Source organism: Podarcis raffonei, chromosome 1 (assembly GCF_027172205.1).
Source record: "Podarcis raffonei isolate rPodRaf1 chromosome 1, rPodRaf1.pri, whole genome shotgun sequence".
Classification (NCBI taxonomy): Eukaryota; Metazoa; Chordata; class Lepidosauria; order Squamata; family Lacertidae; genus Podarcis; species Podarcis raffonei.
In genome coordinates, this window is record NC_070602.1 from 45,985,829 (window position 1) to 46,007,755 (window position 21,927).

The 21,927-nt window shown below is 44.7% G+C and overlaps 1 protein-coding gene across 7 annotated transcripts in view; it reads right to left on the reverse strand.

The window, feature by feature from the left end:
• Positions 1-21,927, reverse strand: part of RGS6 (regulator of G protein signaling 6) — a 213,815-nt gene that overhangs the window by 54,933 nt on the left and 136,955 nt on the right. For all 7 annotated transcript variants that reach the window (XR_008329955.1, XR_008329956.1, XM_053384436.1 and 4 more), the window contains 5 exons: positions 8,708-8,758; positions 7,208-7,314; positions 5,442-5,493; positions 2,339-2,403; positions 567-643 (listed from right to left, as the gene is read on the reverse strand). Coding sequence is in view for 5 of the 7 variants with exons in the window: in XM_053384436.1 (XP_053240411.1) it covers positions 567-643; positions 2,339-2,403; positions 5,442-5,493; positions 7,208-7,314; positions 8,708-8,758 (352 nt within the window). In the remaining 2 variants the exon portion in view is untranslated. The remainder of the gene's footprint in view (positions 1-566; positions 644-2,338; positions 2,404-5,441; positions 5,494-7,207; positions 7,315-8,707; positions 8,759-21,927) is intronic.

Here is a 21,927-nt window from a genome sequence, read left to right on the forward strand (position 1 = left end):
TAATGCCATCATTCCCACCTGCCCTTTCCATGTACAAGCCATGCACAGGGTGATATCCAATGAGGGACCCACCAGAGACAATTGGTGCGCACATGTGTGTGTATGCGCACACATGGTGGACTGAAGAAGAAGGAGAAGTCCCACTGAAGAAGTGGAAATCTGCTTGTGCGGCACTGGGTATCACCCATAGAAAATATGGGTGATGTTTATATTTGTTTTATTAAATTTATATACTGCTCTTCATCCAAAGACAGCATTTTGGGGGGAGGGGGAAGGGTGAAGAGGCAACCATATGAAGACCACATAATTATGCCAAGAATCATCATGCCAGAGCTGCACATGTCTGGTGGTTGATGCCATCAATGGAGAGGTTCTCCTTGCGAATGGAGCCAGCTATGCGGTGAAGGAATGTTAACTGTTCAGATCCTGAACGGAATGCAGCATCTTTCAGTTCCCTCCACTTTGCAGAGGGGAAGGGAAACGTAGCCTTGAAACCTAAGCTTTAAGAAGGAATGGTTAGCCTTAACACATTCTCTCCCCAGAAGATTTGTTCACTTGGTACCTACTTCACTTGAGCTTCAGCTTGCATAAAGATGAATTCCCACTTCCTTGCAAAAGCTCTCTGGAGTCTTGCCAAGTTCTCCTAAACGAGAGAGGAAGATGAGGCGAGCCACCAATTATACCAACCCGTGCTCAAAATGAACCTCTCATTATAACGTCAGTCAGGTGTATCTGCAAAGCCAGACGGTCACAAAGCAATGGTGGCGGCAGTTGAAATGACAAGAATGGAAATTGCATTGGGCATAAGGGAGTAAAGAACAGAGCACAATACCTTGAGTTGTAGCAGGGCATGAAACCACCTTTCTTGTATTACTGGTGTGCACCCCCCTTTGTTTCATGTACCCCAGTATTTTGGGAGTTATTTAGCTGCTGTCGGTTCGCTTCACATAAGATGAGTCCCATGGTCTTGATGTCAGTGTGGCATTTGTAGAGAGGATTTGAGCCAGCATTTTTAGAGTCCCATTGACTTAAATGGCAGCGTTTCAAGTATCTACTTAACATTTCAATCAAGTCAGTAGGACTTGAAAGCACTCAATTTTAGCTCAATTCTTTCCATATACTGTATCCATTATGTGAATTTTCTCTCTCTACCCCCCCCCCATGTATTATTGAAGCACATGACCTGCTGTATGCCGGCTCCCTCGGCCAATAAAGCGAGATGAGCGCCGCAACCCCAGAGTTGGCCACAACTGGACCTAATGGTCAGGGGTCCCTTTACCTTTTTTTTAACACTATGGAAATGCCATAACAGGAATCTCATTAAATAAGTTCACTATTGACTTGTATAGGAAAGGATCATTGGCCTTGCCAACACAGTGGACTAAATATTAAAGCCCAGCCATTTTAAGAGACAAATCCACCGTGAGCCAGAATATGCAGACAACATGCCTTGCCTAAAAAAATTAAATAGATAGATACAAACTCACATATAGACAAAATAATGGGAAAAGAAGGTATAAGCAAAGGAAAAACGGATAGTAGTAAAAAAAAATTAAATTACAAAAACCTCCAAAACATCTGCAGTAATATATCCAATGGTTTGTTTGCAACCACAAAAACAAAATCACCCCTAAAAAAAATGGAGTTCCTAGTTTTAACAAGAGCTTCTGTTAAAGCCATACACCACTCTTATCTTTAATTAACCGGGCAAGTGTTGATGTGGTTGCTCATCACGTGAGCTATGGGCTTGAAGAAAATGAAAGATGATCTAATCGTTTGGCCTTGTCTGATAATTATTGCTCTCAATAGGCCCCAGAATACTGCATTTTGGTGCCATGCCTTCTTTGCATGTATACCAGAGCGTGACTGGTGGCTCTGAGTAAACCCTTTGCGATTCATAAAGAAGCTTTATAACCCGCACAATTGACTAGCTGATAGTAAGCAAAGATTTGTAACTGAATTTATAAATAATGAAGTTGGAAATGTGTGGGAGTAAAACCCTGTAAAGAGTGATAATATAGCGTATAAAATTTTTTAATATACCATGGTTGGTGGTTAGAGTCAATTGGCAGTTCTGCCTGGGTTGCAGGGATGGAATGTGTATCTGTTTAGCAAGCCAGAGAAAGCACTGGGTTGTGCAGGAATAAACATCCACTGTGGTTTAACAAGCATCCAAAAAGTGAAAGAGCATGAATTTCCTGACATTTATTTAAGCGTTTCCAGATAGAAGCAACGATTAGAAAGCACAGATCCCACCTTCAAGTTTGTTGTACAAAGAAAAGAGGTTTGCTTTAGAGGACAACATTACACTTTGTAACTGCAAAATCAGTATACCTACGGCTTCATAATCCGCCAGCTCCAGCCTCGCTTTGTTCTGCATGGTCCTCTTGCAAAGATAGATGGCTATGGAGAGAAAGAAAACAAAACGTCACCATTAAGGCAAGGGCAGTTGCTACAGGGGGAAAAAACCCAGCCACAGGTGTGGACCAACTCCCATAACTGCGAAATCACATTTTTCAGATGCCTGAATCACAAGAAAATCATTTCTGAGTACCCAGAAATTCTGAGCATGTCTGTAGAATTGTTGTATGTATCATACAAATGCTTCCCTGAGCTACTTCATGATGATTGGTAGGATACAAACAGAATAAATGATAATAAAATAAATCTTAGCAAAACAACAACATGAATAACATGGGGGAAGAATTTTGACTGTGAGTGCTAGTCTTTCAAGATCGTTCCCTGTGCATGCTCTACGTACTAGGATGTATTTCCCTTAAAAAATGTGCCCACGGTTAAAATGGCAGCCCCAGAGTCATCTGGTCCAACAGCCTGCAATGCAAATGCAGCAATGTATTGGGTTACCGACTGGATGGATTTTGCCAGTTATAAGGGAACAGAAATTGCCATCTCTTAAGCATGAAGCACCTGCTTAAATATCTCCCACTGAAATAAAATGGTATCAGAACAGCTTAGACAGCTGCACAATGGACTCAATGCCTATAGAAGGAGAAGGATTGTTTGTTATACATCTTTTTTTCTTACTGACTTGTTGAGAGTTATTAACAGTTAAATAAGAGATTAAATGTGATTACCATTATATGACTTACACAGTGATGGCAACTCTGCTTTCAACAATAACTACAAATCCTCCAATATATTTATTAAAAATTGTGCAGTGACAGGGAAGAAAGGGTTTTTGTTTGTTTGTTTTTGTGGCCATAAATTGCTTCTGGTCAACCTGTAAAAAAAAAAAGCACTGCCAAAAGCCCTTGTTTTATGAGCACAGGTATATTCATTTCCTTTGCCAGTGCCCCGGGTGAATGAAAAAATTGATTTTATCATTTCAGCGTGAGAGGAGTATGGCTGTAGAAGAGACAGCAATAACGCATAGAGACAGCTAAAGATAACAATGCTGACATATTCCTTTTATGCATTAGTACTCAAGCTGTTCAGACATTTAATAGAGAATTCTGTGGTTTATTAGCTCATAAACCACTGTTATTTCTTTCCCAACGCCAGACACCAGCCACTAATATAAACTGATCACTCTTCTTTCCCCCCGCTATACATCAATGCAACGCCATTTTCATTTACTGCTGCTAAGGGATTTCTAATTTTGGTTAGAGAACAGTTTATTGATCAGCCAGACTATATATTAGTGTCCAGGCTATATCATCATTTATTGTACAGGACACCAAATTCATCCACAGATCACAGCCTGACCTTCGTACAAAAACCATACTAATGATGTGAGATGGCAATAACCTTAAGGCATTTTACAACGCAATCATTTTATACACAGGGAGTGCGTTCATATCTACAGCTGTAGATCGACACTGTTGCATCTGAACAAAGTCCTATCTTAATTTCCATATTAACTTAATCTCTGCTCTGCTCTGTTCGCAATTTTGTATACAGCTCGGAACTACTGAAATTACTCTTAATGTCTACCCAAGGACTTTTCACACAACAATTAATATCACCACAGCTGGCCCAAAGGGAGCAACAAGTGGTGCCCCTATCCTAAATCAAGGTGCTTAGTAACGAAGGCTGTCAAATTATTTGGCATCAGAGGCACAAACTGCACAAGCACCCTTCCCCAATAGTGAAAATGCAACAATAATAAATTAAACAACTAACAATTTGCTGCCCAATCATGGCACCCAAAACCAGCTTAATAGTGGGTTTGGCTCTGAAAAACACTGTACAGTGGTACCTCAGGATGCGAACGGCATCCGTTCTGGAGCCCCATTCGCATGCTGAAGGGAACGCAACCTGCGACTGTAGGTTGCGATTTGCTGCTTCCATGTATGCGCGTGATGTCATTTTGACCGTCTGCGCATGCGCGAGCGGCGAAACCCGAAAGTAACACGTTCCATTACTTCCAGGTTGCCACGGAGCGTGACCAGAAAGCGTTCAACCTGAAGAAACTTCAACCCGAGGTATGACTGTAATGTTTCCAGTGTAAAATGAATGTATGGGGATTGGGGGCAGAACTATGATGTGACTTGGGCTCAGCTCTGCTTGCCTTGGGGCAGGTGGGAGCCAACAGAGCAGAAGCAAAAAAAGGGGAGGGAGGTGGTCTTGACAGCCGCTGAAACACTGTGGCTGGTACCCACGATTTTAATTTCTCCCCAAATGCCTCTGGGGCCCCAACTCAGGGTAGCTCTGGAGCAAGGATACACGGGAGCCCCTAGTGGCAGAACCGGATAAGCCATGGGTACACAGGAAAAACATAACAGTTTTTAAATCTTCTCCCCAAACACTGTGAGATTGGAGAGAGCCCTGGAGAAATGATTGACAGTAATTAAAAACTAGAGCTATCTGGTGACATATATCTGCCGTTCTTTTATATATTATATTAGTTAAAAGTTAATAGGAGGTTAGGATTAAGATGTTTAACACAATATGCACATCCGTTGCATTAAATTCAAATTTCCATAGATTTCAAATTGTATTACATACAGTAAGTGTAATATGAGAAATAAAAGAAGCCAGAAGAATACAATTAAAAATAATTCAGCAACTAGCACAGCATATTACAATTGCTACAACAGGAAGGGAAATCATTAAGTGGGCCACCAAGACCCTCAGCAATTTTCAAGTGTTCAGCTAGGAAGAGGGAAACACTGCTCTTGAAAAAAATCTACTGTTAATTTAATAATTCACCCCATAATTTCTCTTGTGCTTGCTCATTTTATATATCATGAATTTGCTCCAGGAGATGCTGCATGTCAGTTGAATGAGGGTTAATATTATTATTATCATCCAAACTGAAAGACAGTCCAGCTCTAGTCATGCGAATAGAACTGTTTCTTACATGGGAAAGGAGAAGCAATGTGGGTCATATAATGAATCATCTCTTTTTAGAACAACTTGGTCACTCGAGATACATTTACAAAAAACATTTAAAAAATGATATCACCCCAAATTCTCACCATAGTCTGTGTTTTCTGGTTCCCAACAATTTGAAGGCCAAAAATATGGAGCCTGAAAAACAGTGAATTTCTATCACTATGATGCATTCATCCAAATATAATTATTGCTGTTATCATAATATGTTTATTTTATGAATCACTTCTCATGAGGCATCCCAAAGTAATTTACAATGTAACAAAAACATATTTACAACAGTTATACATATAAAAAACAGTTAAAACAATTGTACGTATAGAAACAATATTAAAAGCAATGTGTGTGTGTGTGTGTGTGTGTGTGTGTGTGTGTGTGTAAAATCTGATGGGAGGGCGTTCCACAGGGCAGGCACCACTACCGAGAAGGCCCTCTGTCTGGTTCCCTGTAACCTCACTTCTCGCAATGAGGGAACTGCCAGAAGGCCCTCGGCACTAGATCTGTGTCCAGGCTGAACAATGGGGGTGGAGACGCTCCTTCAGGTATACAGGACATTCTTATGTTAATGAGAAATATTCATAAAAACAAGATTTGATCAGTTGTAAAATATTGTGAGAACTATATTTTCTTTCATTGCCTCCTCATATGAAGAAAACTGATATAAAGTCATGTGATGTAACCAAGATGTGTAGCCATTCCAGCAGGAAGAAGATGGCGAGTTTCCCCCCAGAAATGTGTGTATTGCTGTGGTTTGGGCAGCCAAAACAAGCTGGCAGACTCAAGTCTCATCTTAGAACTTTAGAGTTGGGAGGAAGTTGGGAGGAATCCTGGGGGTAATCTAGTCCAACCCCCTGCAATGGAGGAATCACAACTAACACAGATGGTCATATAACCTCTGCTTAAAAACTCAAAGGAAGAAGAAAGTCCACCACCTCTTGTGGGAGTCTGTTCCACTGCTGAACAGCTCTTACCACCAGAAAATTATTCCAGGTGTTTAGCTGGAATCTCCTTTCTTGTAACTGGTTCAGGTCCTAGGCTCCGGAGCAGGAGAAAACAAGCTTGCTCCATCTTCCATGTGACACCTCTTTAGATATTTGAAGATGGTTATCATATCTCCTCTCAGTCTCTTCTTATCCAGGCTAAACATACCTAACTCCCACAACTGTTCTTCAGAAGGTTTGGTCTCCAGACCCTTTATCATCTTGATCACCTTCCTCTGCACACATTCTAGCTCATTAATACAGTGGTACCTAAGTTCCCGAATGCCTCCATTGTCGTACATTTCGGTTCTCGAAGGTCAAAAATCCAGAAGCACCACTATATCCTTATTAAACTGTGGTTCCCAGAAATGGACACAGTACTCCAGATGGGATCTGACCAAGGCGGACTTGAACAGTACTATAGCTTCCCTTGCTGCATCACATTGTGGGTCTGTCAGCTGCCAATGGGTGGAAAGTGTAGGAAAATAAGTTGGGCATGAGACTGAACATAAGATGCCATGCCACGGGGCATAAGTATGTGGTAGAACACATGGTTACCAACCAAAAAGGTGTGAGACTCAACACCTAGCCCTACTAGTTAAAAAGGTATCTCTGTCACAGTTAAAACAAACCAACCCCCCAAACTTAACTTTATATATAAGCCTCTGTTAATGTCAATGGTACTGCTTAGTTATAATAAAAGTTAAGCATTTCCATGCCACTGTCAAACAACTAAAGCAGCTCCTCCAAAAGTTTAGAAGGCAGAAGGTGTGCGTTGGAATGCCTTTACTCTAGGTTTATTCCTCTTGTCAAGGAGAAATCAGGAAGTTCTTATCAAGGAGGGTGTTGGGTCGTTGTGTAATCCAAATTACCTGAAAGCGATAGAAAGTCCCATCATCCTTCAAAGTAAGTACATGATCTGAGATTGGGAAAATGTATCCCTGTGCTGCAATGAGACTTCCCATATGTATTGCTTCAGCTGGAAATTAAGGCAGAAAAAATATATGTCAAATATCTGTACAAAGCAACATCTCCCAAGGCCTAGGGTGGCAGGACCTTGTTGGTACAGCAATCCCCGAGCCATGACCACCTCCTTCCTTACAGATACGCTTGGGTGCTAAAATTGGCAGAGGGGGGGCCCTCTTGGTAGTTCCTCCACCCTCAGAGGCTGGTGGCGGCCCAAGAGAGGATATTCTCTGTGATAGGCCCTTAGCTGTGGGAGTCCATCCCCACAGAGGTGCATCTGGAGCCTTCATTCAGAGACATACAAATCCCACTGAATTCATTGGAGCTTCTTCCCAGGTAGGTGGGTACAGGATTGCAGCCCCAGGTTCTGCTATGATGGCTCTGCAATCACTGAAATAGCCTCAACATATGACAAGTCTGCTGGCCCAAACAACTTTAAAAACTACAGTATTTTTCACTCCATAGGGCGCACCGGACCATAGGGCGCACCTTGTTTTGGGAGGAGGAAAACAAGAAAAAATTATTCTGAATCCCAGAAGCCAAAACAGCAAGAGGAATCTGGGTTCTGGGATACCGTGTGGCTGCTCTGGCTTCTGGGATAACCACACCAAGCCTCTTCAGGGCAGCGGGATGAAGGCTCCCCCTGCCCGGAAGAGGCTGCGCAGGGCTAAGGCAGAAGCCAGGACAGGTGCGTCGCTGAAGGGGCAGCGCCTCCGGCTTCCAGGTCAGGCGCGTCGCTGATAGCCACCTGAAGCCTTTGGAGCGCAGCGGGAACTCGCACTGCACTCCAAAGGCTTCGGGTTCCTTTCGCTGAAGCCAGGAGAGTCTTGCTCTCCAAAGGCTTCAGGCAGCTATCCCTGAAGTCTGGAGAAGGAGCGCTCCCTCTGCCTTTTGGAGGCTTCGTGTTGCTATCGCTGAAGCCAAGGAGCCTGCATTCGCTCCATAGGATGCACACACATTTCCCCTTCAGTTTTGGAGGGGGAAAAGTGCGTCCTATAGAGCGAAAAATACGGTATGTTAATATATCATAATAATAAAATTCTCAAGTTCTGGAAGAGTTTACCACAATTCTGAGTGTGTGGTAGGCACCTCCCTATCCTTCTCTAAGGTTTTCATCAATCCAAATGTGGTAGAAAGAATTCTGGAGAACTCAGAAGAGAAAATGAATTCATTTAGGGATGGCACGAAACTACTTTCAACCCCTCTGTCACCTTGTGGTCACTTTTCCCACCTAGGTCTCAGAAACAGTGTTCCCAGAATCTGGCAACAAATTCTTAACCCTTCAGTTTGGGATGCCACAGAATCACAAGATTCTGAGTTTAATTTTATAGCATACAATATTGCAAGCCATAGATAATACCAAGCCCCAAGCTTATATATTTTTTGGCATTGGAAGAACAAATTACCTGGGTCTTCAATGTTGAGATTCTTCATGAGCCACTGCACTATGTCAGTCCCTAGAGAAAGGAAAGGAAAGGAAAGGAAAGGAAAGGAAAGGAAGAAAGCCAAAAGGAAAGAGACAAAGAATACATAAGCAATAAGAACTATTTTCAGTGGTGTGGTGGAGAGGAAATGCTGTGGGGAGGGGTGTGGCTCCAGGATGCTTTTTTTTACAGCAGGAGCAATGTTGTCATCAGGAGGAGAACCAGGATAATTGTTGAGCCCCCCACTACCCCCCACTGGTAGGTGAGGACGAGACCTTCAAGTTTTCTTGCGACAGATCAGCAAAGATGAAGTCAGCAAATGAGGAATATAGTCAAGTAGAGGCAGGGTGCATCTTTCTTTTTTTCTTTGATGTGGTTCCCATTGTCACGCTGTCAGTTTAAATGCTGACACTTCTTGGCAATGTTGTATCCGTTTCTAATTACAGTGGTACCTTGGGTTAAGTACTTAATTCGTTCCGGAGGTCCGTACTTAACCTGAAACTGTTCTTAACCTGAAGCACCACTTTAGCTAATGGGGTCTCCTGCTGCTGCTGCACCCCAGAGCATGATTTCTGTTCTCATCCTGAAGCAAAGTTCTTAACCTGAAGCACTATTTCTGGGTTAGCGGAGTCTGTAACCTGAAGCGTATGTAACCTGAAGCGTATGTAACCTGAGTTACCACTGTAAAACAGGGAAGGCCAGGTTACCTTCTTAAGCCCAATGGCTGCACTCCCTTCTAGGGAATCTTCTGAAGGCCACATACCAGCCTTCAGAGCCAGAAGCAAAGATGAGTAGAGCAACAAATGTGCATTTTACCTTTTATATAGGAAGCTAGTTTCTACACGCACTCATGCACCCCCTTCATTCATAAGAACCGGGATCAGAGCAGTGATCCATCTAGCCCAATAGCCTGTTTTCACAGAGGCCAGCCAGATGTCCACAGGAACCCCACAAGCATCAACTGTTGTTCATAGCCAGGCTGCCTCTGGCAGTGGAGGCAGAACTCTCTCTGCTCTGCCGTCTTCTTACCTGTTGGATGTGCGATGTGGCAGCACTGGTGGGGAACCCATGTTGCAGGATAACAGCTTCCATCATCCTTGGCCATTGGCCATGCTAGCTAGGACTGATGGGAGTTGTATCTGTAGGGTACAGTGTTTGCTGTCCCTGGTTTACATCAAATTAGAAACATTACACACAGCAATACCTTCAGTGTCTCAGGCAACTTATTGCTTAGGACAGCAACCAGATTTTCTGGTCAATCAAATTTTTATGCCTCCCAATCAATCAATGAATCAGTCAATCAATCAATCAATCAATCAACCAATCAACCAATCAATCAAGTCAGCCAGCCATCCTTCCACACTCCAAAACAATTTGGAGTTTCTGAAGATTTGCAAAGCTTGTACAAAGATAACTCCAGAAACACCGCACAATCACCCCTTTATGTGTACCATTTTTGAAAGCCCACAGGACTCCTGTGAGGCACCGAGAAACGAAAGTAGTTGTTTTTTTATGGTGGGTCCCTAGCTTTCCCCAAGGCTGACAGATTATCTTCCTGTTGACTTTGCCAGACCATTAATTATCACCTGCCAAAAATGATTACTCACCCTCAGGATAATGACAAGCGTTTCCTCCCCCTGTTAATTAGTGTCACTGCTAATACTCATGTGTCTGATCAGCATTCATCAAGAAAACAGACATATCTCCACACCCTCCTCCCCAGATGCCATTAATCCAACAAAGAAAACACTCACATATGTGTGTGATTATGCAGGCTGCATCATATGCTATTACATGCTATTCATGGGCTTTTTTTTTTCTAAAACTGCTGTATTTTCTAAAATAAAGAATAATAATAAAAAACCTTTATTGCCACTACACCACCTGTGTGCAGTGAAAATTGCTTTCTGCAATCTGCCAGGGGTCAGCTAACTCCCTAATTCCTATGGGCACTATTAAAAAATAAAAGTCTTCTGAAAGCCTCCGACTTACAGTTTATTTTCTACAAAAAAAAGAGTGGGCTATAACACAAAAACAAACAGAGAAACAAACCTCCTTATCTCATAACAAGCAAGCAGGGTTAATTTTCCCATGGAGCTCATCTTCTTATCCACTACAATGCCTTCCAGAACCAAAGTTTTCCCTCTCAAGTCTCTGGCCCTGTAAACATATTCTATAATGAATATGTTAGTCGTGGTGCCCTTCTTAATCATGCAGGAAAGAAGCAGAAAGCTTTAACCCCCGTTGCATATTTCTGAAATCAAAGCCAGCAGAATGCAGAAAACAGGATAAAAATGGGCCCACTGGTGTCTGCGACTGACAAAGGGACTGCTGCTATCCAGGGCATTAGCACATAAGAGAGGCCATTATTTGGCTTCCAAATCTCTTGCATTTTTAGGAGGAAAGCAGCAGTAATGGCTGATGTACAGAGATATAAACAGCGGGAGATTTGGGAAGGAGGGGCAACGGGGTGGCGGTAGATGTCAGCAATGACTGCATGCTTTCATGTGTGTGTGTGAGAGAGAGAGGGGGGGGTCGTCCAAATTTCTTTATAGGGATGTTTCTAGGGACCACACACCAGTGATCAGGGTAATGGAAGTTTCTATACACACACATACACTCCCATTCCCTGAAAGCAGGAAAGAGAGACCTGAGGTTCCAACTCACCCCTGTTTTATAGCAGACCTATATGATAATAATAATATAATAATAATAATTTATTATTTATACCCCGCCCATCTGGCTGGGCCTCCCCAGCCACTCTGGGCGGCTTCCATAAAAACCAAAAATACAGTAAAATATCACACGTTAAAAACTTCCCTGAACAGGGCTGCTTTAAGATGTCTTCTGAATGTCAGGTAGTTGTTTATCTCTTTGACATCTGCTGGAAGGGCATTCCACAGGGCGGGCGCCACTACCGAGAAGGCCCTCTGCCTGGTTCCCTGTAGCTTTGCTTCTCGCAATGAGGGAACCGCCAGAAGGCCCTCGGCGCTAGACCTCAGCGTCCGGGCAGAATGATGGGGGTGGAGACGCTCCTTCAGGTATACTGGACCGAGGCCGTTTAGGGCTTTAAAGGTCAGCACCAACACTTTGAATTGTGCTCGGAAACGTACTGGGAGCCAATGTAGGTCTTTCAAGACCGGTGTTATATGGTCTCGGCGGCCGCCCCCAGTCACCAGTCTAGCTGCTGCATTCTGGATTAGTTGTAGTTTCCGAGTCACCTTCAAAGGTAGCCCCACGTAGAGCGCATTGCAGTAATCCAAGCGGGAGATAACCAGAGCATGCACCACTCTGGCGAGACAGTCCGTAGGCAGATAGGGTCTCAGCCTATGTACCAGATGGAGCTGGTAAACAGCTGCCCTGGACACAGATTTGACCTGTGCCTCCATGGACAGCTGTGAGTCCAAAATGACTCCCAGGCTGCGCACCTGGTCCTTCAGGGGCACAGTTACCCCATTCAGGACCAGGGAATCCTCCACACCTGCCCGCCTCCTGTCCCCCAAAAACAGTACTTCTGTCTTGTCAGGATTCAACCTCAATCTGTTAGCCGCCATCCATCCTCCAACCGCCTCCAGACACTCACACAGGACCTTCACCGCCCTCACTGGTTCTGATTTAAAAGAGAGGTAGAGCTGGGTATCATCCGCATACTGATGAACACCCAGCCCAAACCTCCTGATGATCTCTCCCAGCGGCTGCATGTAAATGTTGAAAAGCATGGGGGAGAGGACAGAACCCTGAGGCACCCCACAAGTGAGAGCCCAGGGGTCTGAACACTCATCCCCCCCCACCACTTTCTGAACACGGCCCAGGAGGAAGGAGCGGAACCACTGTATGACAGTGCCCCCAGCTCCCAGCCCCTCAAGACGGTCCAGAAGGATGTTATGGTCGATAGTATCAAACGCCGCTGAGAGATCCAGCAGAACTAGGAAACAGCTCTCACCTTTGTCTCTAGCCCGCCGGAGATCATCAACCAGTGCGACCAAGGCAGTTTCAGTCCCATGATGAGGCCTGAATCCCGACTGGAAGGGATCCAAATGGTCCGCTTCTTCCAGGCGTGCCTGGAGTTGTTCGGCAACCGCTCGCTCAATCACCTTGCCCAAGAATGGAAGATTTGAGACTGGGCGATAGTTGGCCATCGTGGCCGCATCTAAAGATGGTTTTTTAAGAAGCGGTTTAATAACCGCCTCTTTCAGCGGGTCTGGGAAGGCTCCCTCACGGAGGGAAGCATTCACCACCCCACGAAGCCCATCGCCCAGTCCTTCCCGGCTAGCTTTTATAAGCCAGGATGGGCAAGGATCCAGGAGACAGGTGGTTGGTCTCACTCGTCCAAGCAGCCTGTCCACATCCTCGGAGGTAACAGATTGGAATTGATCCCACTCAACTTGACTAGACAGAACTCTAGCACTCTCCCGCCCCGGCCCTGCTCCCACGGTGGAGTCTACTTCTTCCCGAATCTGAGCGATTTTATCTGCAAAAAACTTTGCAAAATCATTGCAGGAGAACATGTGGCCCATACTGGGCCCCGATGTTGCAGGTGGTTCCGCTAAATTGTGAACCACCTGAAAAAGTCTCCTGCTGCTATTTTCTGCAGATGCAATAGAGGCGGTGAAGAAATTCTTCTTCGCCGTCGCTATCGCCACTTGGTAGGCTCGACGTTGAGCTCTAACCTGTGTCCGGTCAGATTCGGAATGAGTTATCCGCCACCGGCGCTCTAGCCGTCTCAACGATTGTTTCATTGCCCTCAGATCCGTGGAAAACCATGGGGCTGTCCGGGCTCCATGCAATCGGAGAGGGCGCTTCGGAGCCAAACAGTCAATAGCCCTGGTTAACTCCGCATTCCAGCGGGCCACCAGGGAATCAGCTGAAAGGCCATCAACATGGGATAAAGCATCCCCTACCACTCTCTGGAAACCATTTGGATCCATTAAGTGGCGGGGGCGGACCATCCGAATTGGTCCCACCTCCCTGCAGAGGGGATGGGTCGCAGAGAAGTCCAGTTGCACCAGGAAGTGATCTGACCATGGCACTTCTTTCGTTTCGCTTTTACTTAGTGTCAGATCACCAACATCCATAGAGGTAAACACCAGGTCCAAGGCATGTCCGCGGCTATGGGTTGGGCCAGACTTATTCAGGGACAGCCCCATGGAGGCCATGCTTTCCACGAAGTCCCGAGCGGCCCCTTGTAAGGTCGTGTCGGCATGGATGTTAAAATCCCCTAGGACGACCAAGCTAGGTGTCTCCAGGAGAACATCCGCCACGACCTGAAGCAGCTCGGGCAGGGAATCCTTGGTGCAGCGGGGAGGTCGGTACACCAAAAGGAATCCTGTACTGCCCCTATTGCCCAACTTCCAGAACATGCACTCGGAAAACTGGGTCTTCCCAATAGGACGCCTGGTGCAAACTAATGACTTCCTAAAAATCACTGCAACCCCCCCTCCCCGCCCACATGACCTGGGTTGCTGTGCGTAAGAGAAACCTGGTGGACAAGCAGCGGCAAGGACAGGCCCATCTGCTTCATCCAACCAAGTCTCTGTTACACATGCCAGGTCAAGTCCTCCATCCATGATCAAGTCATGGATGGCAGTGGTCTTATGAATCATTGACCTGGCATTGCACAGCAGCACCTTCAGGTCATGTGGGTATATGAATATTGTATTGTGGCTCTCTTAGTCTTAGAGAGCTTGCCTGCCTATGTTAGGAAGTCGGGCAACTCCATTTGGCCACAAGTAACCAATTAGACTGCCAACAATTTCACTGGCTCTGCAGCATGAAGATAAAGTGATGTGCAAGGCCAAGGCCTCAGATAGTGAACTGCTGCTGTCAGCCTGCTTTTCATGTACAGGAGCAGGGTCAGTATAAAAGTTGGCAACATTCACCTCCCCAGAACTGACCAAGGGAGCATCTCTTCCTGGCTCTGTGCAGCTATTATACCTAGCACACATGGTTAGAAATGGAAGCTACATAGGCAACATTTCTGATTTCATCCCTTATAGGAGGCGTGAGGAATCTGTTGCCCTCCAGATGTTGTTGGCGTCTCCACCCCTATCGTTCTGCCCGGACGCTGAGGTCCAGCGCCGAGGGCCTTCTGGCGGTTCCCTCATTGCGAGAAGCAAAGCTACAGGGAAACAGGCAGAGGGCCTTCTCGGTAGTGGTGCCTGCCCTGTGGAATGCCCTCCCATCAGATGTCAAAGAGATAGACAACTACCTGACATTTAGAAGACATCTGAAGGCAGCCCTGTTCAGGGAAGTTTTAAATGTGTGACATTTTAATGTATTTTTAATCTTTGTTGGAAGCTGCCCAGAGTGGCTGGAGAAACCCAGCCAGATGGGTGGGGTACAAATAAATTATTATTATTATTATTATTATTATTATTATTATTATTATTATTATTGGATTCTAACCACCATCAGCTCCTACCAGTGTAGCTAATGACCAAAGATGGTGAGAGCCAGAGTGCAGCAACATCTGGGGGACCACAGGTTTCCCACTCCTGCCTTATGGTCTGCATTCCTCTCCTTTCTTTTTTTTGGGGGGGGGGATATCTTCCTATATACATAAAAACCTAAGACTCTCATCATGTGCTGCAACTGCAGCATGACAACAGCAGGCAAGGCGAGCAAGCAAAGCAAACAGGCTGAGCAAGTAAGCGGACAAAAGACGGCCCAGGTGGGCCTTCCCATGTCCTCTGAAGAGGAAAAAGTCTTTCACCTCATGCTGCAACCCACTTACTTCTGCTGGCAGGATGGAGCACAGAGGAGAAAAACTCTCCTCCTGTGGATGGCAGCGGGATCTTAGGATTGGAGTGAGTTTTGAGCGGATAGGGGAGTTTGGGGCAAATTGTGGGTTGTGGTGGTGACACCTGCAGGGAAACAGGGACTGGCAACAGGGAGGTGGGTTGGCAGGGTTAAAGTGGGGATGGCTGGGGGCAGAAGGAGTCACAATGACTGGAAATTTGGGTAAGAGGTAAAGGATGGAAGTTTGGCAAAGGAGGTAGGCAGGGTTGGTAAGCAATAAAGAAGGGCCAGCAGCCCCTAGTAGTTTTTTAAAAAATAAAAAATAAGGCAAACAAAAAAGAAGAGCAAACAAGTTGTTGTTACACACCCACACCCACACACACCCTTTTCCCCCTGATGGGGACTCAAGGAAGATTTCAGATAAAAATAAGGATAAAAATGAAACATCATCATCATCATCATCATAAAAACAGTTAAACATTGATAGAATAAAAACTACATAAATCTATTAAAACCATGCCAATAATTACAATAAAAGCAGCACAGCACAAGCTCTTTTACTAAAAGCCGTCAGTTCCCCAAAACCTGTTGGAACAAGAAAGTCTTCATCTGTTGGCAGAAAGACAACTAGTAGAGGAGCCAGTCTAGCTTCTCCAGGCATGGAGTTCCGGAGTCTGGGAGAAGCCAACAGGAAGGCCCTTTCCACATCCCAACCAAGTATGCCTGTGAGGGTGGTGGGACCGAGAGAAGGCTCTCCCCTGGAGACCTCAAAACCTGGGCAGGTTGATATGAGGGAATACAGTCTGTCAGATAGCTTGGACCAAAGGCAGACCCACGTAGCGTGTGTTACAGTAAATCCAAATGGGACAGTATTTCAAATGGGTGACTAAGGCATGTGGCTCTGTGGTCAAGTCAAACATCTCAAGGATGTTATCCTACAGAAATAATTCAATACAACATTTATGGGTAATACCCAAAGAAGCAGCAATTATGAGATGTGCTTGTTCTTTACTTCTTGGATCAGTTAGCATTGCGCTGCAAAAATGAACTTACATAACACTGAGAAAACGGTGAATCAGATCATAAACTGCCAAGTCACTCATTCATTTAATGAAGTATTATGGAGACAGGATAGCAGCTCTATATCTCCAACTATTTCCTCATAAATATTAGATCCCACTGTTACTTGAAAATGTAACCAGACAAGCGTCTGTCACAATGACAAACAGCAAGGCAATCAAGGAAAGAGGGGGGGAAATGGAAATAACAAGTTTGAGAGCTAGAGGAATTATAGATACAATGGATTTGAATCACTACTGTCTGAGATACACTGTTTTTATGTCCCATCACTTTTAGGAAGATTGCAAAGCTCACAAGAAATCAGCCACAATTTCTTGAGCCTGTCTGCCTCCCCATATGTCTTTACAGTTAGGGTAGCCATGTGCCCTTCTTTACAGAGGACAGCCCTCTATCCACAGGGATGTCCAGCTCAAGTCATGTTTAAAGATAAAGGAGGCACAGGGGCCTTGAAGTTGCCCATACAGTTAACACCTTGGAAGGAGACAAAGCAGCCACACAGGCCACCTGGTCAAAGCTTTTCCCACTAAGATGGGATTTATTGTATTTCTGGTTAAATTACAGTGATTATTTTCTAAATTTGCATCTATACATACATATTAGTATATTCTAGTGTATTCAAATGTTATGCAAATCTGTGGTCTCTTTTGAATTAAGCACCTCTTCTTTTTTTGGCAATGTGTTTCTGGCTACCACATTTATAATGTTTGATGAGGTGAACAATATGGAACAGTCTACATAGTTTCTGGTGTGGAAGAAGAACTGCTCATGATTATATTCTTTTCCCATTAGATGGAACATTTTGTATTTTTTGGAATGCAGGTGGCGCTGTGGGTTAAACCACTGTGCCGCTTGGGCTTGCTGACTGGAAGGTCAGCGGTTCAAATCCGCGTGACAGGGTGAGCTCCCGTTGCTCAGTCCCTGCTCCTGCCAACCTAGCAGTTTGAAAGCACGCCCCAAAGTGCAAGTAGATAAATAGGTACCGCTCCGGCGGGAAGGTAAATGGCGTTTCCCACCACTGCTCTGGTTTTGCCAGAAGCAGCTTAGACCTGCTGGCCACATGAACCGGAAAAACTGTCTGCGGAAGCGGTCAAATGCCGGCTCCCTTGGCCTGTAAAGCAAGATGAACGCCGCAACCCCAGAGTTGTTTGCAACTGGACTTAATTGTCAGGGGTCCCTTTACCTTTGTATTTTTATTGTTTTCTGTATTTAAATACTTTTCTTTTATTGTACCTTGTTTTGCTTTTTGCTCCAGAGAATATTTGTTGATGGGTTGCCATGAAAATCACCACCAGCATCACTACCATTTTACTGCAGCTACTACTGCAACAGCTACTTATTAAATGTGCAGAGCATAACTGCAAGTACAAGAAAAATGCCCACAAAGGGCCTGGAAAATTAAAGAGTGGGGTTTAGTCTCGGCAGACTAGGCAGTATTCTGAGGCTAATTTTCATATTTCATGCTATACAAATGCTAGTCATGTCAAACATTTTATTGCAGCTACCAAAGGTCATTAAAGTTCCCTCTGGGGCAAAGATTTGCATGCAGAAATAAGGTATAATTAGAAAGACCAAAATTGTCCATCTTGTATCTTCAAAACAGGAAATAGCAGCTTCTATCACTGCCTTGATGCTAGCACTCTCTGTTTGCAGCTTTAGCAGAGAGAGCTGTGGGGAACACCTGCTATAACCTGATCCTGGTTTGGGCAAGAAGTGTTAGTAACATTGCCTCCTCTGCTGGCCACAAAATCCAGTCTTCAGCTGGAAGGGAAGGCAAAGCACTTTTGATGCAGCATCTAGCTCTTTCCCAAGTCCGTTGCCTGTCTTCTTTCTTTTCCTGTTTGAAGCCCTTAGAGTGCATCAGCAAGACAGAATGTGTGGGACCTGCTATCAGAGGGCTTATGATTCTTCCCCCCTAATTCGCCTGCCAGACAAGGGATTTTCCATGTAACACCATGTTGCGCCACAATGTCCGAAAACCATTTAATAGTATTTCCCCCCTGTAATTCATATGTAAATAACTGCTCATGTCAGCATGAAAAATCCTGGCACTTCCATCTGAAAGTGCAGTAATTGCTTCACTTTCAGTATCAGCATGTGGTAATTGCTCTGTTTGCTGCCAGCCAGATGCATCAAGAAAGAAACAGCAGCATGGAGCGTTTGAGCAATGAGAGCAGAGCGCTCCCTTTATTTTCTGCACCTTGCCTCTGGGGTGTGTCATGGCAGCACTGCCTATGACATATCAAGAAGAGTCAGGCTGAGGCCTCCTACATCTGAAAGGCTGCCTTCTTTCCACTGGGCAGAGGAGGCCTCCAGCTGATTTTGCCACTGCTGCTTACTGGGAGACAGAGGCAAGGTCAGTGCGGTGGAAACGCACTTGTGCAGACAATCTGGCACGGGTGTGTTTGCACTGCACTGATTCGGCCACCACCTCACCCCTCCTGATAAGCACCAGGTCAGTGGAGTGGTGCCACACCACCAATCTGTCTGGTACCTATTCCAAAATGCTTTGAATAATTTTATTTATTTATTTATTTATTAACTATGTATCCCATGTCTCCCACAACAAGCTCAGTGTTGGTTCTTCCCCATTTATCTTCACAACAACCCTGGTTGGTAGGCTTGGCTAAGAGATGGTGTACCGAGGTTACCAAGTGAGCTCTATTACTCTTGTTCATGATGATGATGACTGAATATATAAATCGCTTTCTCCAAAAATGACTCAAGAAACTTGCAGAGTATTATAATCTCATGGTGGAGGGGGGAGTTGGACATGGGTCTCAGCCTTGGTCCAAAGACTCTTAACCAGTATATCACAATGGCAAACAGAAATGAAATATGAAATTGACATCGTAACATCAGAACTGGATATTTTGTATAATATTATTCAATATTACTTAAGAGAGTTGACCCTTTTCCATTTTACAAACCCACCATATATTATATTTATATGGCATATTTCTCCCCCAGGGTTCAGTTCCCTTTCTTGTGATTTCTTGATCCTTCTCACTTTTTTGGTGGATAAGAAAGCAACAATATAGGGATTAAAACCAGGAGTCTTTATGAAATGGGTCGAGATCAGTGCCATCTCTACCTTCTAGATCAGGGGTCGGCAAAGTTTACCTTGCCTGGCCCGGTTCACTCCTGCAGAGATCCTTCTGTGGGCTGGATTGTGTGTGAGCATGAGTGCGCGCACCCACGATTTCCAGTATCTGTGTCTGCGCAGACGCGATTTCCGGTGTCTGCACAGATGCGATTTCTGGCGCTGCGTAAGCGAGTCCCTGCACCGCACTGTGCCGGTTTAACGCAGCGTGCGGGGACTCACCGAGTGGGCGATTCAGTTCAGGGGCGGCTCATGGGCTGGTTAAATGACCCCGGTGGGCCACTTGTGGCTCATGGACCTTAGGTTGCCGACACCTGTTTTAGATTGAGAAGGAATTCACATTGGAAGGTGGGCTCAATAATATATATTTTCTAAGCCCTATTCCTACTTGTCAGTAAGCAAAGACCTCATTTCAAAACCAAAGCCAAGATGAATGAATAAATTTCCAATCAGCTGCCTGCAAATAAAATACATTCAAGATTTGGGCCGGACATCATTCAATTTATTAGCAGTAGTGAAATGGAATCGTTATCTCGTTTTTCCAAGGAAGGGGGAATCTTCTTTCATCTTATTCCTTGAGAGAATTCTTGTCAACATCAGAGTCCCAGGAAACCTTTAACTGCTACGCCCAGGATCTGAGCTCTGTGGCACACCAGAAACATTAATTGGAAAGCTGAGAAGGAGAGAGCGTGAAATCCTTTCATGTCCTTCTGAGACTTGCCAGAAATTGAATCTGAAGTTTCAACCTGCGAGTTAAATGTCCAGTACTGTAATCTAAGTTTCTCAACCCTAAGCCACTAAGAGGGTTGTTTCTACCGAAAGCTACTGCCATGCCTAGATTCAGACTGGCTGGCTAGTGTGTGTTGTGGATACCAAATGTTAAGGTCTCTGATATTTAAGCTAGTGTTGTGATGTCTGTTCTGGTCTGTTATTTCGCATCCATTCATTGGGGTAATTCTGCGGAAAGAGGCTGGAAATGTTGGTTAAATTCTCTAGGCTGCTGGGCTTTGTCATTTACCTTAATATCAACATAATACTGTTATGAGGTACCTAAGGAGTGTCCATATAGTCAAAGCTATGGTTTTCCCAGTAGTGATGTATGGAAGTGAGAGCTGGACCATAATGAAGGCTGATCACCGAAGAATTGATGCTTTTGAATTATGGTGCTGGGGGAGACTCTTGAGAGTCCCATGGACTGCAAGAAGATCAAATGTATCCATTCTTAAGGAAATCAGCTCTGAGTGCTCACTGGAAGGACAGATCATGAAGCTGAGGCTCCAATACTTTGGCCACCTCATGAGAAGAGAAGACCCCCTGGAAAAGACCCTGATGTTGGGAAAGATGGAGGGCACAAGGAGAAGGGGACGACAGAGGACAAGATGGTTGGATAGTGTTCTCGAAGCTACCAGCATGAGTTTGACCAAACTGCGGGGGCAGTGGAAGACAGGAGTGCCTGGCGTGCTCTGGTCCATGGGGTCACGAAGAGTTGGACACGACTAAACAACAACAAGGAGTGCCCTCTTCTTTTTTAATAATGCCTGCACCATTCTCTTGTGCCCTACAACCTCCCTGGCTATCCAAACTCATGGGAAAGCCCATAGGAGGATGTCACACAAACTTTTTTTGGAATCATTGCCTATGGAAGCTGCTTGGGGAATGCCTGAAGGTGGTACAATTTCGTTGGAAGTTTAAGAAGCTTCTTTTTGTAATTTTTCAAAAATTATAGTTGCGCCACTCAGCTGCTCTGTGCTTCTGAAGCTGCACAATAGGTGTACTTCCACTTATGTTCAGTCTTCTATATTTGTAAATAAACACAAATATTTGACCTTTTTTGGGGGGGAGACCAGACCCAGATCAGCTCTGCACCCTTGAAATGTCTCACAATTCTGAGACTTCTGATGTATGTTTAACAACAAGCCTTTAAAAGTTTGTTGCCTTAAAAACTTAAAACAACAGCAACATAAAGGCACTAATGAGCAGCAGCCAACCTAGCAATTTAAAGCCCAACCACTAGTTCTTGAAAATCTGCCCAAATAAAATCCAGCAACATATGGAGGGTGTAAGTCCTAGTTTAATGCTACATGGATGAGCCTCCTTAGGTCCAAACACAATGCCTCAGGTTCATGCCCTCTGCCTCCTCCCATGTGGCTAAGGCTTAGGCCATGTTAACTTTCATTTACAAAGCATCTTGTATGACAGTGTTATGTACAGAAACAAAAACAAACCACAACACAATGCTTACTTATATAAGCCAACTTCATAACCTGTAGTTTGAGGTCTGCTT